Source organism: Hypanus sabinus, chromosome 22, assembly GCF_030144855.1.
Source record: "Hypanus sabinus isolate sHypSab1 chromosome 22, sHypSab1.hap1, whole genome shotgun sequence".
NCBI lineage: Eukaryota > Metazoa > Chordata > Chondrichthyes > Myliobatiformes > Dasyatidae > Hypanus > Hypanus sabinus.
The window spans coordinates 30,127,316-30,143,910 of NC_082727.1; the positions used below are offsets into that span (position 1 = coordinate 30,127,316).

Below are 16,595 nucleotides of genomic sequence, written 5' to 3' on the forward strand. Positions count from 1 at the left end.
ATACGTGTTTATGGTTGAATGACAATAAACTTGAACTTGGAACAATGACCAATTAATTCCAATTCCACATAGGCCCATAGTGTCATTAATCTGCACTAAGGAGTAGTTCACAGAAGCCAATTAACCTTCCAGATCATCTTTGGGATGTGCAAAAAAACTAGAGCACCCTGCAGAAATCCATTTACGGATTTACGGATGTGCAAACTTCAAACATTCTGCACCTTAATCAGCCCTACAAATGTCACAAAAATACCATCATACCTAAACCGGCCAGGCCTAGTCCAGCAGAAGCCAGGATATCCAGTCCATGACAGGAGAGTCCAATGGGACAGGTAACGGTTGGTGGCATATTTGTCATGGCAACACCACTGTTTTCCAAACCCAGCAGACATTTTCGTGCTTCATACATATTTACAGCATTTCTTTCCACGCTTTTCACAATCACTGACTGACCAGAGGAAAGAAGAGAACATTTTAAGTCTCACATATTTCTTAAAAATCCCACCCTAATTCTTTAACGTTCTCCTGAATATGGATAAATTACTTTCCGATATTAAACATACCACGATGACACTAAATGGTAGGCATGAACCTTAGGTCTTAGACAGACCAACAAAGATAGTGAAAGGCATTTTAAGAAGGAGGACATGATTTGATAACCATCACTGTTCATTGCTCCACTCTCCATCTCAAGAGCAAATACCTGGAGTTGTGGGGTTCACGACAGTAACTGGCATGTTGGGAAGATCTAACCAGAGGGTGAGCTATTTGAATAAAAAAAGGAATTAGCCATTTCCTTTTTATTTTAGGTCTGGAATACAAAGTCTTCTGCAGATTTCTACAGATGAAATTTGTAAGTAATAGTATGAACAACAAGATTATAAGAACAATTCCTGATTGTTATCCTATCAGTGACAGCTCTAGCTGGCCTACATTTTAATGTCAAGACAGAAAAAAGAACCATAAAACCTAGTACAGCACAAGTATTTATCAGATATATCTTACAACACTTGGAAAATTAATTTCCTCATCAGAAACCACCAGGAGATTATATTCCACGGAGTAACCAGACGTGCCCTGTGGTGATGCAAGAATATACATCTGCTCTGGGAAAGCAACTAAAATCAACAACACACTTCTCACAAGACCGTTTGAGAAGGAGCACATCATGGCGAAGACAAGTGAGCAAGGTAACATAGGAGCAGGAAGGTAAACTTATCTGGCTTTGGGTCCATATATACCTAATGTCATGGGTGTCCTAACCTTACATAGCTATTTTTGATGGTGCACTTTCCCGCCACAATGTTTGCTCCATCTTGTGCACTTCCCTCCCCTACTCCCCTCAACTTAACTTGGGCTTTGAGCAAATTTAACTGTGATTTAAATGCTGTTTAACTTTGAATGCTCACTAGAGCTGGGCACAAGTATGAAAAGCGGCAGCAAATGGGAGGTTAGAAACTTTGCTGGGGGAGTAAAACCTTGGCACGGGGAGTAGGTGGCATATGGGCCACTCTGCTTTTGAGAAGAAAAGCTGGTAAGTGTTTGCAGCTGAGGATGACACGGGCAAGACAAAGTAGTTTAGATGATGTGGTAAATATCAGGTATAAGCATGATGGACCAAATGGCCTCACTCTATGCAGTAAGCTGCTTTGGGACCAAGTAAGGGAAAGAACAATGACTTGGATTGATTGTATTACACCAAAGCTGCCTGGATACAAAACACTGGATTGAATTTCCTGTGTATTTGAGCAATAAAACACTAAAAATGCTTGTCCTGAATGTAAAATCTGTCTCTAATCTGTTTCATTCATTAAACCCTCTGCAAGTCACTTTGAAATCACAGAATTTGCTCAGATGTGTTAGCACAGTTATACGTTAGTTTGTAATGTATTCTCTTTAAAGGAATTCAGTAGATTTTCCAGGTACTCTAAGGCAATGTTCTTAATGCTGTATGTCATCACTGGGTAAAATAGAAAAAAACTATTCCAAAGAATTAATTTGCCTCAGAACCTGAAGATACTCAAACCATTCAGCAGGAGACCAGACAGCACGAGTAAGGGATGAAACAGTTGACATTTTGGAACAAAGACCTTTCATCATCAGAGTCCAGATACGACTTGGTTTTTGACTCATTTCGTTTTTGATTTGATCTGTCCAGCATTGCGAGCAACTAAAATAAGCAAGTTTTCTGAAATTAGATTTGTTTTTGTTACAGCTACCCTATTGTAACATGGTACATGATAAGCTCTGTCTCAGAAGCACTAATAATTTTTTTAAAACTGATTTCTATGCCTTTTTATTTCAAATGGGGCAGCTTGGGTGGTGTAGCAGTTAATGTAACGCTATTACAGTGCTAGCGACCCAGGTTCAATTCCTGCCTCCGTCTGTAAGGAGTTTGTGCGTTCTCTCCATGACTGTGTGGGTTTCGTCTGGGTGCTCAGTCTCCACTCACATTCCAAAGACATACAGGTTAGTAGGTTAATTGGTCACATTGGGCAGTGAGGGCTCACTAGGCCTGAAGAGCTGTTACCATGCTGCATGTCTAAATACTAAAAAAAAAATCTCAATTTTATGTCAAGTAAAGCAATGGGGGAGGGGACATTGAGAACAACAGCACACACTTTATAAGCCAGGCTGGACAATTCCAAGGCATGAGACGCTGCTAAACAGAAAGCGTGGTGAATATCCACTGTAGCAGAATGATGGAGGACAGTCAAGTCCCAGCATGCTTTGCTCCTGGTCTGACATGACTTCCATTCATTTGGAACTTTACCTTTGATTGTCCATCTTACACTCACTGGTTTCATTACATCAGATAAGGAAAAAGACACACAAACTCTGTAAGAAGAAAATTGATCTGTACTGCATACCTTGCTTGGCTGTTTGGGCTTTGGTTTGATGCTAATGAAGACATCTAACTGTTCCATTAACTGAGTGATTCTCTGTGGCTCCACTTCAATTTCTTCCTTCATATCAAACATCAACACAAGGGGGAGACAACCCTGGTGTACAACATCAAGGTCAAAGTCAAGTTCATTATCATATGTCTAAGTACATGTAGCATTGTGCAGGTGCAATGAAAAGCTTTGTATCATCATGGGCACATCTCATATAAACAGTATTCACAAGGAAGACAGGCACTCAGAGGCCACTTTATTAGATACACCTGCTTGTTAATGCAAATATCTAATCAGCCAATCACGTGGCCACAATTCAATGCATAAAAGCATGCAGACATGGTCTTAAAGTTCAGTTGTTGTTCAGACCAAACATCAGAATGGGGAAGAAATGTGATCTAAATGACTGTGACTGGGGATTGATTGTTGTTGCCAGATGGGATGGTCTGAGCACTTCCTGGGACTTTCATGCGTAACAGTGTCTAGAGTTTAGAGAGAATGGTGCAAGAAATATTAAAGCATCCAGTGAGCGGCAGTTCTGGAGGCGAAAATACCTTGCTAATGAGAGAGGTCAGAGTGGAGTGGCCAGGCTGGTTCAAGCTGACAGGAAGGCAAAAGTAACTCATATAGCCACACAGTACGACAGCGATGTGCAGAACAACATCACTGAATGCACAACATGAATATGGAAGCGGATGGGCTACAGATGCAAAAGATCATGAACATACACTCAGTGGCCACTTTATTAGGTGCAGGAGGTATCTCGTAAAGTGGCTACTGAGTGTAAATTAAACATGTACCATACACAATCTTTACAGGAAAATGCAAATAGAACGTAAAAATCCCATTTTAGTGAAGAAAAGTGATCAAAGTGTTCGTAGTGTTGCCAACTTGTAGTGATTATGGTTATGCAGGTTGGTTCAAGAACCGAATGGTTGGGAGTAAGTAACTGATGGTGTGGGACTTCAGGCCTTGGTGCCTCCTGCCCAGTAATAGCTGTGAGAAGATGGTGTGGCATAGATGGTGGGCATGGTGTGAACCACTGTCAATTAGTTAAGTGTACTGGTATTACATCAAGAGGTTAATCTCTGTTTTGCAAGCCGTTCTAACGTTAAAAAGGTCAGTCATAATTAAAGTTACTTTTATGGGTTTTCATCACTTTCCAAGCAGAACATTGCGCACACAGCACATTCATATGCTGAAACATTTCTGGGCACTCAGAAGCTGGCAGCTTGGCCCATCAAGTTTAACCCCACTCTTAGAACATTTACTTCAGCCTTACTCCATCATTTACCTCCTTCCATACACCCATCACCTTCCCCAAGACTCTTCAGCCAGCGACTTACACAACAGGCAATTTACAGTGGACACAAGCGACTGGCATATCTGTGCGACGTGGGAGGGAACAGAAGTACCTGAGTATCAAAGTATCAAGAACGGAAGTATCAAAGCACGCACACATAGCACCTGAGACCAGGATTGAACCAGGGGCCCTGGCGTTGTGAGGTAGCAAGACTAACAAGTAACACCCACTTCGACAGCAAACACTCACTTATGTTCCATCTACAAGGAGGTCATTCAAGAGCCACATTTGAATTGCAAGACCAGCCTGCCACTACAACTTAGATATTTAAATTTGTATTGGATTTCAACATGGACTTGGCCAATCTATAAAATGAAAAGACCTTCAATCTTGTCAATACCCTTGATAGAATAACAAAACTGCAGTTTAATAGTAATTACACAGCTGGAACCTCAACCTATCCAGATCTCTGAAAAAAAGATAAACTCAAGAGATTCAGCAGATGCTGAAAATCCAGAGTAACACACACAAAATGCTGGAGGAACTCAGCAAGTCAGGCACCATTTATAGGGAGGATTAAACAGTTAACGCTTCAGGCTGAGACCCTTTATCAGGACTGAGTTACTCCGGTATTTTGTGTGTTAGTCTTTTAAAAAAAGTGAGGTTGGCCTACAGATGTTGAATTTGAAAGTGAACCTTTTTTAAATTTGCCAACAATTGCCACTTACATAAGCATTCATTCAGTGTTCAACTTCTAGTAAGGTAAATGGAAAACAGACTCCTGGTAAACTGGTACCTTTCATAATATCAAGAATCCTTAAAGTGCTTCAGAGATAATTAAGCATTTTTGAAGTGTTGTCACTGTTTTAAAGTAGGGGATGTGGCAATTAATGTGTACACAGTGGGGTCCCACCAACAGAAGTGTGATAATGGATGGTTAATGTGTTTTCTTAGCAATGATGTCTGTGTATAAATATTGACCAGGACCAATGGGTTAACTCCTCTGCTCTTCTCCAAATGGTACATGATATCTTTTATATCTATTGAAGGGAACAGACAAAAATCATATAAACTAAAGTTCAAATTAGGTCCTTGAATCCTACTCCACAATTTAATAAGATCAATAATAGTCAGACTCTAACCTCAACTCCGAATTCTCAACTATCCATGCTAACCTTCCACCCCTTTATTGTCCAACAACCTACCTCTGTCTTAAAAATATTCACAGACTTTTCTTCAATTGGCCTTTAGGGAATTTCCAAAACTACATAACACTCACAGAGGAAAAAATGCTTTGCCTTATCTCCATCTTTATTGGGCAATGCTTTATTTTTACACAGTTATTCCAAGTTCTAGATTCTCCTATCAAAGCAGGCAAATGAGGGTTTCTGGCATCTAAGAGAGGGACAGTGAAGAAAATTAATATAAGCAAATAAACTATGCTAGAGGAATTATTAGGGAGAAGGACTTCAAATCCCCAAGGCCTGATAATCCGCATTCCAGAGCACTAAAGGAAGTAGTCCGGGAAAGAAGTGGATGCATTTCAAAATTCTTTAGTGTTAAGTAGTTCCTACAGACAGGAGAATAGCAGATGTGACCTCAGTATGTAAATCCATAGCCATCGCTCACAGGAAATACACCACCAATTGAACCGCATTTGGTGCGGAGATATAACCTGCTCAGTAAAATATATGTAGCACTGCATTTAATGTTAAAAATTACTTGAATCAAGATGAACTGAATTTTACGTTTTGATTGACCTGGAAAATTGCTGGCTGCCTTGAAGAATCAGTTGAATGGCAGATTGAGCTACCGTTTCTGGATAAATATGGCACTATTAGAATTCATTCCAAACCTTTACCCCTTGCCTGTAATCTGTGTAATGAATCAATAGCACCAATGTGCAACCGGCCCACTTTCTATACTTCTGACTTAATTTGAAGGCATACTGAGTAGGGGAAGAACAGGGATTCAGGATTAGGCCACCAGCTAGTTTAAGCCTGTACAGTCATTCAGTTTAGATCCTTACTACTCTATCTTTACTCTGTTTACAGTCTTGGTTTTACAATCAAAGGTGATGCTCAGTTCCGAAATGTTCAATTGGCCATAGTCACTACAGCTTTCAGGCTTTTCCAGATTTCCACCAGTTCGAATTTTAAGATCATGCCCCTTTGTTTTGCATTCCCTTATAGAATACAATTTGTCAATCTATCCCAGAAACTCCTTTCATGATCATAAATACCTCAATTTGTTCAAGCTTTCATCTTCTATACAAGCGAATACTACCCTTGGTTACAAAACCACTCCATTCTTTAAGCCACTTGACGAAAAGAATATCGTTTCTCTAAAAGAAGGTTAAGTATATGGATGGGAGGGGTGTCAAGGGCTGTGGCCCAAGTGATACTAGGCAGACTAACAGTTCAGCGTGGACTGGGTGGGCCAAAAGGCCTGTTTCTCTGCTGTAATGCTCTACGACTCCGAGTCAGTGCTTCATGTAAATAGCAGCACAACTTCCATCCCTCTGCCTGCCAGTGCCCTGGACAGCATTTGAATAGTTTCCCATATGTGCCCACAAGCCTTTGGTAACACAGCAAAAAGAAGTTCCAGCAATGGGGGAAGGTGAGAAATATGCTCCCCTTGCCATCACAGACCAAACAACCTGGAATGAACATTTCATGACTCGGAAAATGCACTCAGGCCGACACACAAACCATAACCAAGCCCCACAGATTCAGAGCAAAGTGGTACACCTTCCAGAAATCCATTGCTTTTTGAGCAGTAAGCCCATTTGAAGGGCTTTAAGAACAACTTCTTAATGACTCTGTCAGCTGAAATGCACCATTTATTTCAGCTACATACAGCAGGGAAATTTAAATCAATTCCACTCAAGCCCAGAAAACGTCACTGCTAAGATGCTGCCGTATCTCCATATGAGACAGGACATTCGCAATTTGACTGTATGGGGTGCTTAGTTTTAATCCTCCTGTTAGTTTGCTTAAACTAAGTGGATGACTCAAGATAAACTGCACTCATTATCTGTCCCAGTTGCTACGGCCATTTTGTAGCTTGCTGGGATTTTTCTGCTGCCATTAAAAGCTAACTGCAAAGTCACATGTTAGCCAGACTGTGTAGGTCAGCCAGGTTTCCATTCCCTGAAGCATGTTAGTCAGCTAGTTTGCATTTTAATGCAGTCCAGCAGGTTGAATCGTAATGTTTCTAGCGCCAGCCCAGAACTAACAGAAATAATTAATTTAGTTTGAAATTTATCATTCCGGGAATTGAACTCATGACTTCTGGGGAGCTAGTCTAGAACCATAAAAGTCCAATGATAGCTGAGGTGTAAGTACAGTACCCTCACCACCAAGGCAACATACACAAACCAACAATACAAAAATGTCCATGCTTTAACATTTGAGAGAACTACCCAGAAAATGTTTCAATGTTTACTGCATTGATCACATACAGTCACTAAACCATTAATGAATTATTGATTTGTCAAATTAATGAGCCATTTACACCGATAATAAAAGCTTCCAGTAGAAGTAGCCATCAATGAATGTTCTATTGACCGATGTATTGAATTTAATGCCTACCATGAGGTATTGTCTAGCTAGACAGACAGACTCAATAGTGCCTTGGAGGTAGATTGTGGACTTTTTCTGGGGATTGCTGGGATCTGGGAAGTGGATCTGTGCTCCAGCTCTCTGCATTATGTGCTTAATGTTATTCCCATTGCGACCCATCATGAAGAGATGGTGTTGAGGTGCAATGTCCAGTTGGGTGCTGATGGGTATGGCGCTCCCCAGACTACCAGCTAGGTGCTCCAGCAGCATGGCGGTCCCTTCCTGAAACAAAACCAGACAATTTGCATTAGGCATGCTGCATTCTGAGAAAAGGCTCTGCCCAGAAAGCAGAGAGATATCTATCACACTAACAGCTCAGAAACAAGGGCATTCAGCATAAATGCTCCATGCCCACAGACTCCTTTCACTCTCCGAGGAGAGGGTGGGCAAAAGTAGTAACCGGATTGGTCCATGGTAACCCATAATTATGTGAATAACTTATCTAACTTTGTCAGCTTATTCTGTTCTTTTCTCTCATGAGCCTATTAAGTTTTCCTTAAATTCATGCTATTTATTTTAATTACATGTTCCACATGTCTGAGCTCTCTTTGAGTAAGAAAGTTCCTCCCTGCTGGATCTATTGATGACTCCCACTCTTAATCTGCTAGAAATTAAAGTATATTTCTCTATATTTATGCAATCAAATCACTTTATTACCTTATTGACATTCATCAGCTCGCCTATCCGAATTCTTGTCTCAGGAAAAGACTCCCAGCCTTTCTTCCTTGGTCTCATGATGTAGAACTTGTTGTTCATGCAACTTCTTAATTAGGTTACAAAACTGAAAAAAGTATTTTAACATCGTCCGTGTTGCCTCTGGTCCACCTTGTTCAAACTTGAAAGGGACAGGTAAGCATTGCAAATGCTTCATCCGAGACAGCAAGGAACTGCGGAGAGGTGTGGACGCAGCTCAAAGCATCACAGAAACCAACGTCCCACCATGAACTCTGCCTCGACAAAGCAGACAACATAATCCAAGACTCTGGACATCATCTTTCTCCTCTCTCTCACTGGGCAGAAAATACTAAATCCTGAAAGCACTTATCAACAGGCTCAAGAAGAGTATCGATTCTGCTATCATAAAATTATCGCATGGTCTTCTAGGAAAATTTAGATGGGCTCCTGACCTCACAATGAACCTTACTTTCCCAGTTATTTTACACCCTGTTGCTGTTTTCCCTTATATTAAATGCACTGTTACAATGAAATGATCTGTATGGATGCCATGCACCTCAGTACATGTGAGTACAATAAACTAATTCCAATTCTGTTTAACTTTAACATACTGTACATTGTGCTCAATGAACGAAGAGTAGAGCCAAAGTGGCTCTCAGCTGATCTTGGGAAAGCATGACAAATCACTGGGTTCCAGTATTATGTCAGGTTATACTTAGGACGATGTCAAGGCACTGGAGAGAGATCAGAAAAGTTAACAGGAAGCTGAGGTAGCACTGAAGTTAAGAGGAGGTTTAATATTGGTGCTTAGAAAAATAAGTAGGGAGAAACTGTTTATATCAGCAGAAGGATTAGGGCAAAGGGAACAAAGAACTAAAATAATATACTAAAGAACATGAGCAGAAGTTTTCTTTTGCTGTTTTTACAGAAATTTTTTATGATCCAAAATCAACTGCTTGAAAAAGTGATGGAAGCAGTTTCAATAGTAGTTTTCAAAAGAGAATTCAACAAATACTTCAAAAGGAAACATACGCAGGGCTGAGAAGCAAGAATAGGGTAATTGGATAGCTCTTTCAAAGTACTTGTTCAAATTCCTACCTTATTTGTTGAAAGATTCTATTCATTATAAGCTAGTCCAAAGAGACATGTTATAAAATTTTTTAAAATGTTTACTGTGCGCTTTACAAAAGGCAAAATCAGCACCTTCACAGCCCTGGGGCCATTCTCACCTTGACTGCTGCGGCATTGTTCTGAGAGCCTCGAACAATTACGGTGGCACCATACATGCGTGATCGTTGTTTGAAGGATATGGAAATGTTGTATGTTTGGGATAGATGCTGGATCGTTGGTGAGTTGGGGTCAGGAATTGGCTGCAAAATGCCAGCAATGGGCAAATCGAACATCATCACCAAAGGGAGCAGCTCCTAGGTGACAGAACATCACAGTTAGTTACTACTAAAATACTACACTATGCACATGCAAAAATATTGTTCTCTCTTATTGATAATAAGAAGGACTAACCATTCCTGTTCAGGAATTCACTGCAATATGTACAAATAAATATGTAATGCATGATTATTTTAAAAGGAAGGTTAAACAATTAAATAACTTGCTGCAGGCTCCGAAGTTATTTTTAATTAAACTTTATTTCTGAATTCATCTCTGCGTATAATTTGATACAGTAATTTTATATCACACACCTTCAGGAAATGTATGCATTTGTATTCTGCCTTGTACTGTGTGAAAGGGGTAGTGTTGTATCATTTTTATGATGGGGACAGTTGTTTCTTGAATCAACAATCATAAAATCAATAGCACAAGACCTATTTAGCAAAATGTGCTCTGCCAGCTCTTTGAATGAGCAATTGAACTTGTCCACCTACCCACACTGGGTTATCAGATATTGCCAGGACTTGAGGACCCGAGATTGAATAGATTAGGACTTTATTTCCTGGAGCATAGGAGAATGAGGGGAGATTTGAGGAACACAAAATTATAAGGGGTACAGACAGGGTAAATGCAAACAGACTTTTTCCACTGAGATTGGGTCAGACTCGAACTAGAGGTCATAGGTTAAGGGTGAAAGGTGAAAGACTTAAGAGGAATTTGAGGAGGGTGTTTCTTCACTCAGATGGTGGTGAGATAGTGGAAGAGTTGCCAGTGCTTAGCTCAATTTCAAGATTGAAGAGAAACTTGTATATGTTAATGAAGTGAGTGGATATGGAAGACCATGGTCCAGGTGTGGGCCATTGGGACTGGGCAGAATAACAATTTGGCACAGAATAGATGGACCAAAGGACCTGTTTCCATGCTGTAATACTCTATGACTCAATGACCTTTGAGGAGGGGAAGTGTTTGTGACCCAGTGGTCTCCCTATCCAGACAGCCGAATGCCATTGATGATGGAACATGGCGGCCAATATCATGAAACCAAGCAAATGCCACCCCTGCATTCCCACTCCACATCCTGGAGCTCTTCGAGTGAACTAAAAGGCTAGTGTGTGGATCCACTATCTGGAGTGACAACAGCTCAATTGCAACAAGTATTTAGTTCAACACTAAGAACTGTTCCAAAGTTCCTTATGCTGTCGTGTTCTTTGTTCAGCAATATTCTGAAGAACCTCCAACTACCCACATTTAGAAAGAGCTACATAAAACAGTCCACAGGATGCTCTATCAATCCCCTTCATGAAAGGCAATTGCAAATTTAGTCGAGGACAGCTTGATCTTCTCCATTGACCTAGGTTCAATCCATCGGTTATGTTCTTCATGTCCTATTCAAACTCAATGGGAAAGGAGCTTAGCTTACACAACATGTAGATGTTCATCTTTTCTAACTCATATTTCAATAGCGGTGTGATTGGTTTGGTCACATGAACAACCGTGTACATGTACTGCTTGGAACTGAAACTAAAGATCTGTGCGATTATGCTCATAACACCACGATACCCGAGACCATTCGTTACAGAGGGCATCAGCACTGATGGGGCTCCTGTCAGTATCAAGACAATTTTACATCATCAAAACTACCCAATAGGATGACAGTCAGCTCCAAAACTTACTCTTATGCGACTTCTCGCTGCTTCCACACCGGATGGCTGCCCTGCTATGGAGACCTGTTGATCAAAGGCAAGCCAGTGCAATCAGTTAGAAATATGGTTTGGAAAATATTTCTGCAATGGAGAAAATTTTCAGGCAAATTACTGAGACCTTGGCCAAACTATTGCCCTCACTTGGTAGTCCCTAGAAAATAGTACATAGTCCTGTTAACTCTTTAAACATCTTTTTAAAAATGCATTAACATATGCTAATAGTGAACAGACAACAAAAATCTAATCAACTCCCAGACACCAACTCGTCCGCAGATGGCAAAGGTCCAGAAACTCAATCTGGTTTCCATGCGCTCATCTCATTTCCATTCAGGCTCCTTTTTGGAAGCAATTCCAATGAGTGGTAGGATCACAGACTTGTAACACCAAAATCATCAAAGAAGACCTTTTATGCTAAGCCCCCTTTCCTCCTCCAGGTGCTAACTGACCAGCTCAGTGTGTGCAGCAAGTTCTTTCATTTTCAAATTTTCAGCTAATATACTATTTTATTTTTCGTTTCCCACTTAAAGTCTCTGAACAATGCTGCACTCCCTCAGAAAGGAAACAATCCTTTCCCCCATGACCAAACACCAGGTCTTCCAAATATCGGCTTTCAACTCCATTCTACATCTGCTATGAGCAATGCCGCAAATTCCGCCTGGATAACCCTTAAATTTGATGGCACGAATATCAAATTTTCTAACCCTGTAATTTCTCCGCCCTCTCTTTTTCCCCATTTTCGCTTCCCTCTTACCCTTTCTCTTCTTCTCACCTGCCTCTGGTACCCCTCTTCCTTCCCCTTCTCCCATGGTCCACTCTCCTCTCCTATCAGATTCCTCCTTCTTCAGAACTTTACCTTTTCCACCAATCACTTCCAAGCTTCTCACTTCACCCCCACCCCCAACCTCACCTTACCCCTCACCTAGCCTCAACTATGACTTGCCAGCTTGTACTCCTTCCCCTCCCCATCCGCCTTCTTCCCCACCCCCACTCCAGTCCTAATGAAGTATTTCAGCTCAAAACCTCGACTGTTTATTCCTCCCCATAAATACTACCTGACCTTCGCGTTCCTCCAGTCTTTTTGTGTGCGTTACTCTGGATTTCCAGCATCTGCAGAATCCCTTGTGTTTACATTTTCTAAAGCCATTTATTATTAGCACAGTACCCAATCTTAAACCTCATTATTCATTAAGTTATAATTTAAAAATTATACATCTCTGCATCATCCATTTAATGTGAAGTTCAAGTTTTGCCTATACTACTACAATCCCACTTAAAGCTTGGCTCATACCAAAACCACAAGAGCAGTGAATAGGCCCAGAGAGTTCAATGACAAGCATCCCTTTTGATTATTACACATACACTTGATGGTCACTTTATGCTTGCTAATGCAAATATTTGATTAGCCAATCATGGCAGCAACTCAATGCAAAAGCAAGCAGACTTGGTCAAGAGGTTCAGATGTTAGTCAGACCAAACAGGGAAGAAATGTGATCTAAGTGACTTTGACCATGGAATGATTGTTGGTGCCAGATGGAGTGATATGAGTATCTCAGAAACTGCTGATGTCCTGGGATTTTCAAACACATCAGTCTTTAGAGTTAATGGAGAATGGTGTGAAAAACAAAAAACATTCAGTGAGAGGTAGCTCTGTGGACGAAAACACCTTGTTAATAAGAGAGGGTGGGGGGTGGGGGGGGGGGAAATGGCCAGACTGGTTCAAGCTGACAGAAAAGTAACAGTAACTCAGATAATATTGGAGTATAAAGCTGCATTGTTTGCTGTGTGACCAAAACTATGTAGTCAGCTTTGAACTTGCTATTTGCTATGCATGTATCCAATTTAGTAGGAGAATGAAATCTTAAGAATGCAGAAGACAATGGTGAGTTAATGAGAGGTAGCTAACAGATGTAGATTATGTAGTCAGCTTTGAGTTTGCTATTTGCTATTATGTATCCAATTTAGTAGGAGAATGAAATCTTAAGAATGCAGAAGACAATGGTGTGTTAATGAGAGGTAGCTAACAGATGTAGATTATGTAGTCAGCTTTGAGTTTGCTATTTGCTATGCATGTATCCAATTTAGTAGGAGAATGAAATCTTAAGAATGCAGAAGACAATGGTGAGTTAATGAGAGGTAGCTAACAGATGTAGATTATGTAGTCAGCTTTGAGTTTGCTATTTGCTATTATGTATCCAATTTAGTAGGAGAATGAAATCTTAAGAATGCAGAAGACAATGATGTGTTAATGAGAGGTAGCTAAGAGATGTAGATTAGAACATGATTAAGTCAATAGGTAGAAACAACAGTGGCTGATGTACTTGTGATACGCAAAAATAGACCGATTGGATATGCTAATACAACTAAACCAGGAGATTGCTATAAAAAATGCTATGTACAAGGATCGGTGGGCAATCAGCGACTAGCTCAATGACTGTCTCAGCTTTGATTTGCAAATTAAAGTTTAACCCTTCTTGAAGAATTTTCTGCATCTCCTGGTCGTTTGTGGGGCACGAGAAACCATGACAAAATTGGCAACCACGGCAGGACTGGAAAGAGACCCGTGGAAAAGAAACGGCAGATTGGGGACGCTTCCCAGTCCTCTAGGGACCCCCACAAGGCTAACAGAATTAAGGGAGCACCCAAACAAAAGGTAAGCACTTTTTGCGACAATTTGGACTAATAATTCTGTTGGTTTTGGGGAGGTCTTGGAGTCTCAGAAGTGTGGAACCACTGCCGTAGGGTCTCTCCGGTCCAAAGAATCTGGCAGAATTGGGGGTTAACAGGAGGCTCAGAGGATTGATCATGTGGGGATCTTCCGATATCTAGGCAATCTTTCTTTTTTTTCTATAGGGATGTTAGGGGGGAGGGGTTAAGGGGAGGGGGAAGGGTATATATATTTTTTCATATATTTTCTTTTATTTCTGTAATTATTTGAAAACTCAATAATAAAAGTTAAAAAAATAACACTGCAGTGAGGGTAAGTACAAATAAGCTAATAAGAAGTTAAGTGAAGAAAAATTCCACGTGGTGTTCGTAAGTCCCTGTGGATACCGCTTCGCATGAAACGAAGGTCTGAACGGGCAGGGAAAGGAAAAATAGAGGAAATCCTAGTGGATACCGCCTTAAGAGATAAGGGTCTGAATAGACGAGGTGCAAAGAGAAAGTTCTGTGGATACCGCTGTAACTAGAGGTCTGTACGGGCAGAACAGAATAGGAAACAAGGACAGTCCAATATATAGTTTAAAGGGCTGATAGATAGATGATAGATTAGGCATAGAATTAAGAGTAAATAATATTATCCAGTAAACGAACTGTGAATCTCTGAAAGAACAACATGACAGGTAAAGGAACGGCAGTAGAGATTCTGAGTAAAAAAATCCCGGTAAATAAATATGAGATCACAAAAACTTAAGAAAAATGGGAAAAAAGAGCCAAAAACCTGGTCACCAAATGGTCAAGAGAAGGAACGTTTGATGTAAGCTTGTGCGAAGAAATGGAGGCACTAATTAAAAATTACAAACCAAAGGATAAATCTAAGAAAAGAGGACAAAAAAGAGAACGAGAAATGGAAGTGGAAAGCTTTTCAGAACGGAGGGAGAAAGGCTGAGGAGGACAGGTAGAATATTGATTACAAGCGAGGAAGCTGGAGCTGGAAGCTAAGGTGCTGGAGAAACAGCCTGTTAGAGGGAGGTACAGTGAGAAGCTGCCTTCAGCTCCGTACCCGGACGTGAAATAAACAGAAAGGCCCCCTCCTTATAATGAGGAAGGAACCCCTAAGCAGTGCCCCCAGCTGACGGGTACAGTAAACATGCAGGGAGTACAAGTTTGGGATAATGAGGAGGAAAAAAGACAATATGAGAAGGAAAAAGCGGCGACATGGAAGGAGATACAGTTAGAAAGGATAAAGGTGGAACAGGCAAAGAGAGAAATAAAAGAAGAGATTGAACGGATGAAATACTTGAGAGGAAAAGGAATATGAGGAGTATCGGTTATACCATAGAAATCAACAGACTAGAAAAGAAACTGGCTCATCAGGGCTGGAAGAGCTGAGGCATTCAAGAGGAAGTGGAAAAAAGATAGGAGATGAGAGTCTTGGAGAAACACAAGAGAGAAGGGAATCAAGCACGAGTAAGGATCATGAGGAGTCCCTGCCACAGGTGTACAGACACGGACAGGAAGAAAGAGAAGGTGACTCATTGGAGGAGCAGGAGTTAAATGGAGAGAGAGAGAGGATGCGAGAATTTGTGGGGAAGAGGTAGGAGGTAGAAGCCTAGAAGAGCAGAAGGAAGCGGTAGGGAAGTGACTTGCGGAAGTAGAGAGAGACCTAGATAAGTTACTGAGAGGGGATTGCCAGAGGAGATGCAAAAAATACTCCAGGGGCCAACCAAGTATTGAATCAGGACAGAAAGGAAGGACTCCACAGGGAGACCGAGGGAAGAAGAGGACCCCGGAGAGATTTGTGTGGGAGGCAGTAAAGACATACCCTGAGACAGATGGGGAGTCAGGCGAGGAGGAGAGCCAGGGCAGGTGGGAAGGAGGAAGAATTATGCCATTGTTAGTTAAAGGATCAGGACAAGTGCAGTATATCCCTTGGGGATCCCAGGACCTAGAAGAGCTGAAAAACATTCTGCCCAATCTACATGAAGGAGCAGGGAAATGGATTAGAGCCTTTGAAAAAGAAACGGCAGGACGATTATTGGCTATGGGAGATTTGAAGGCACTATTGATAAGGTTGATGGGAACCTCCAAATTTAATGAACTAATGGAAATGGCTGACATAGTAAACTCGAACAACCTGAGAACTGATGGAGACGGGTTTGACAGAGTGAGGCAGAGGGTATGGCAGGCCCTCAGAAAGCTTTATCCACCCAAAGTGGACCCCAAAGGGAGACACTGAAAACCCAGCAGCCTACGTAGAAAACCAGTTGAAAAGGTGGAGACTGGAGACTGAGCAAGAGGTGGAAAATAGCTTATTTATCACCACACTGTTCCGACATAGCATTTT

General features: G+C 41.1%; 1 protein-coding gene across 2 annotated transcripts in view; it reads right to left on the reverse strand.

The window, feature by feature from the left end:
- LOC132379484 (protein bicaudal C homolog 1-like) overlaps positions 1 to 16,595 on the reverse strand; it is a 341,806-nt gene that overhangs the window by 47,978 nt on the left and 277,233 nt on the right. For both annotated transcript variants that reach the window (XM_059947423.1, XM_059947424.1), the window contains exons 6-10: positions 11,561 to 11,614; positions 9,728 to 9,922; positions 7,794 to 8,045; positions 2,871 to 3,002; positions 262 to 448 (exon numbers count right to left, since the gene is read on the reverse strand). In XM_059947423.1, coding sequence (XP_059803406.1) covers positions 262 to 448; positions 2,871 to 3,002; positions 7,794 to 8,045; positions 9,728 to 9,922; positions 11,561 to 11,614 — 820 coding nt within the window. The remainder of the gene's footprint in view (positions 1 to 261; positions 449 to 2,870; positions 3,003 to 7,793; positions 8,046 to 9,727; positions 9,923 to 11,560; positions 11,615 to 16,595) is intronic.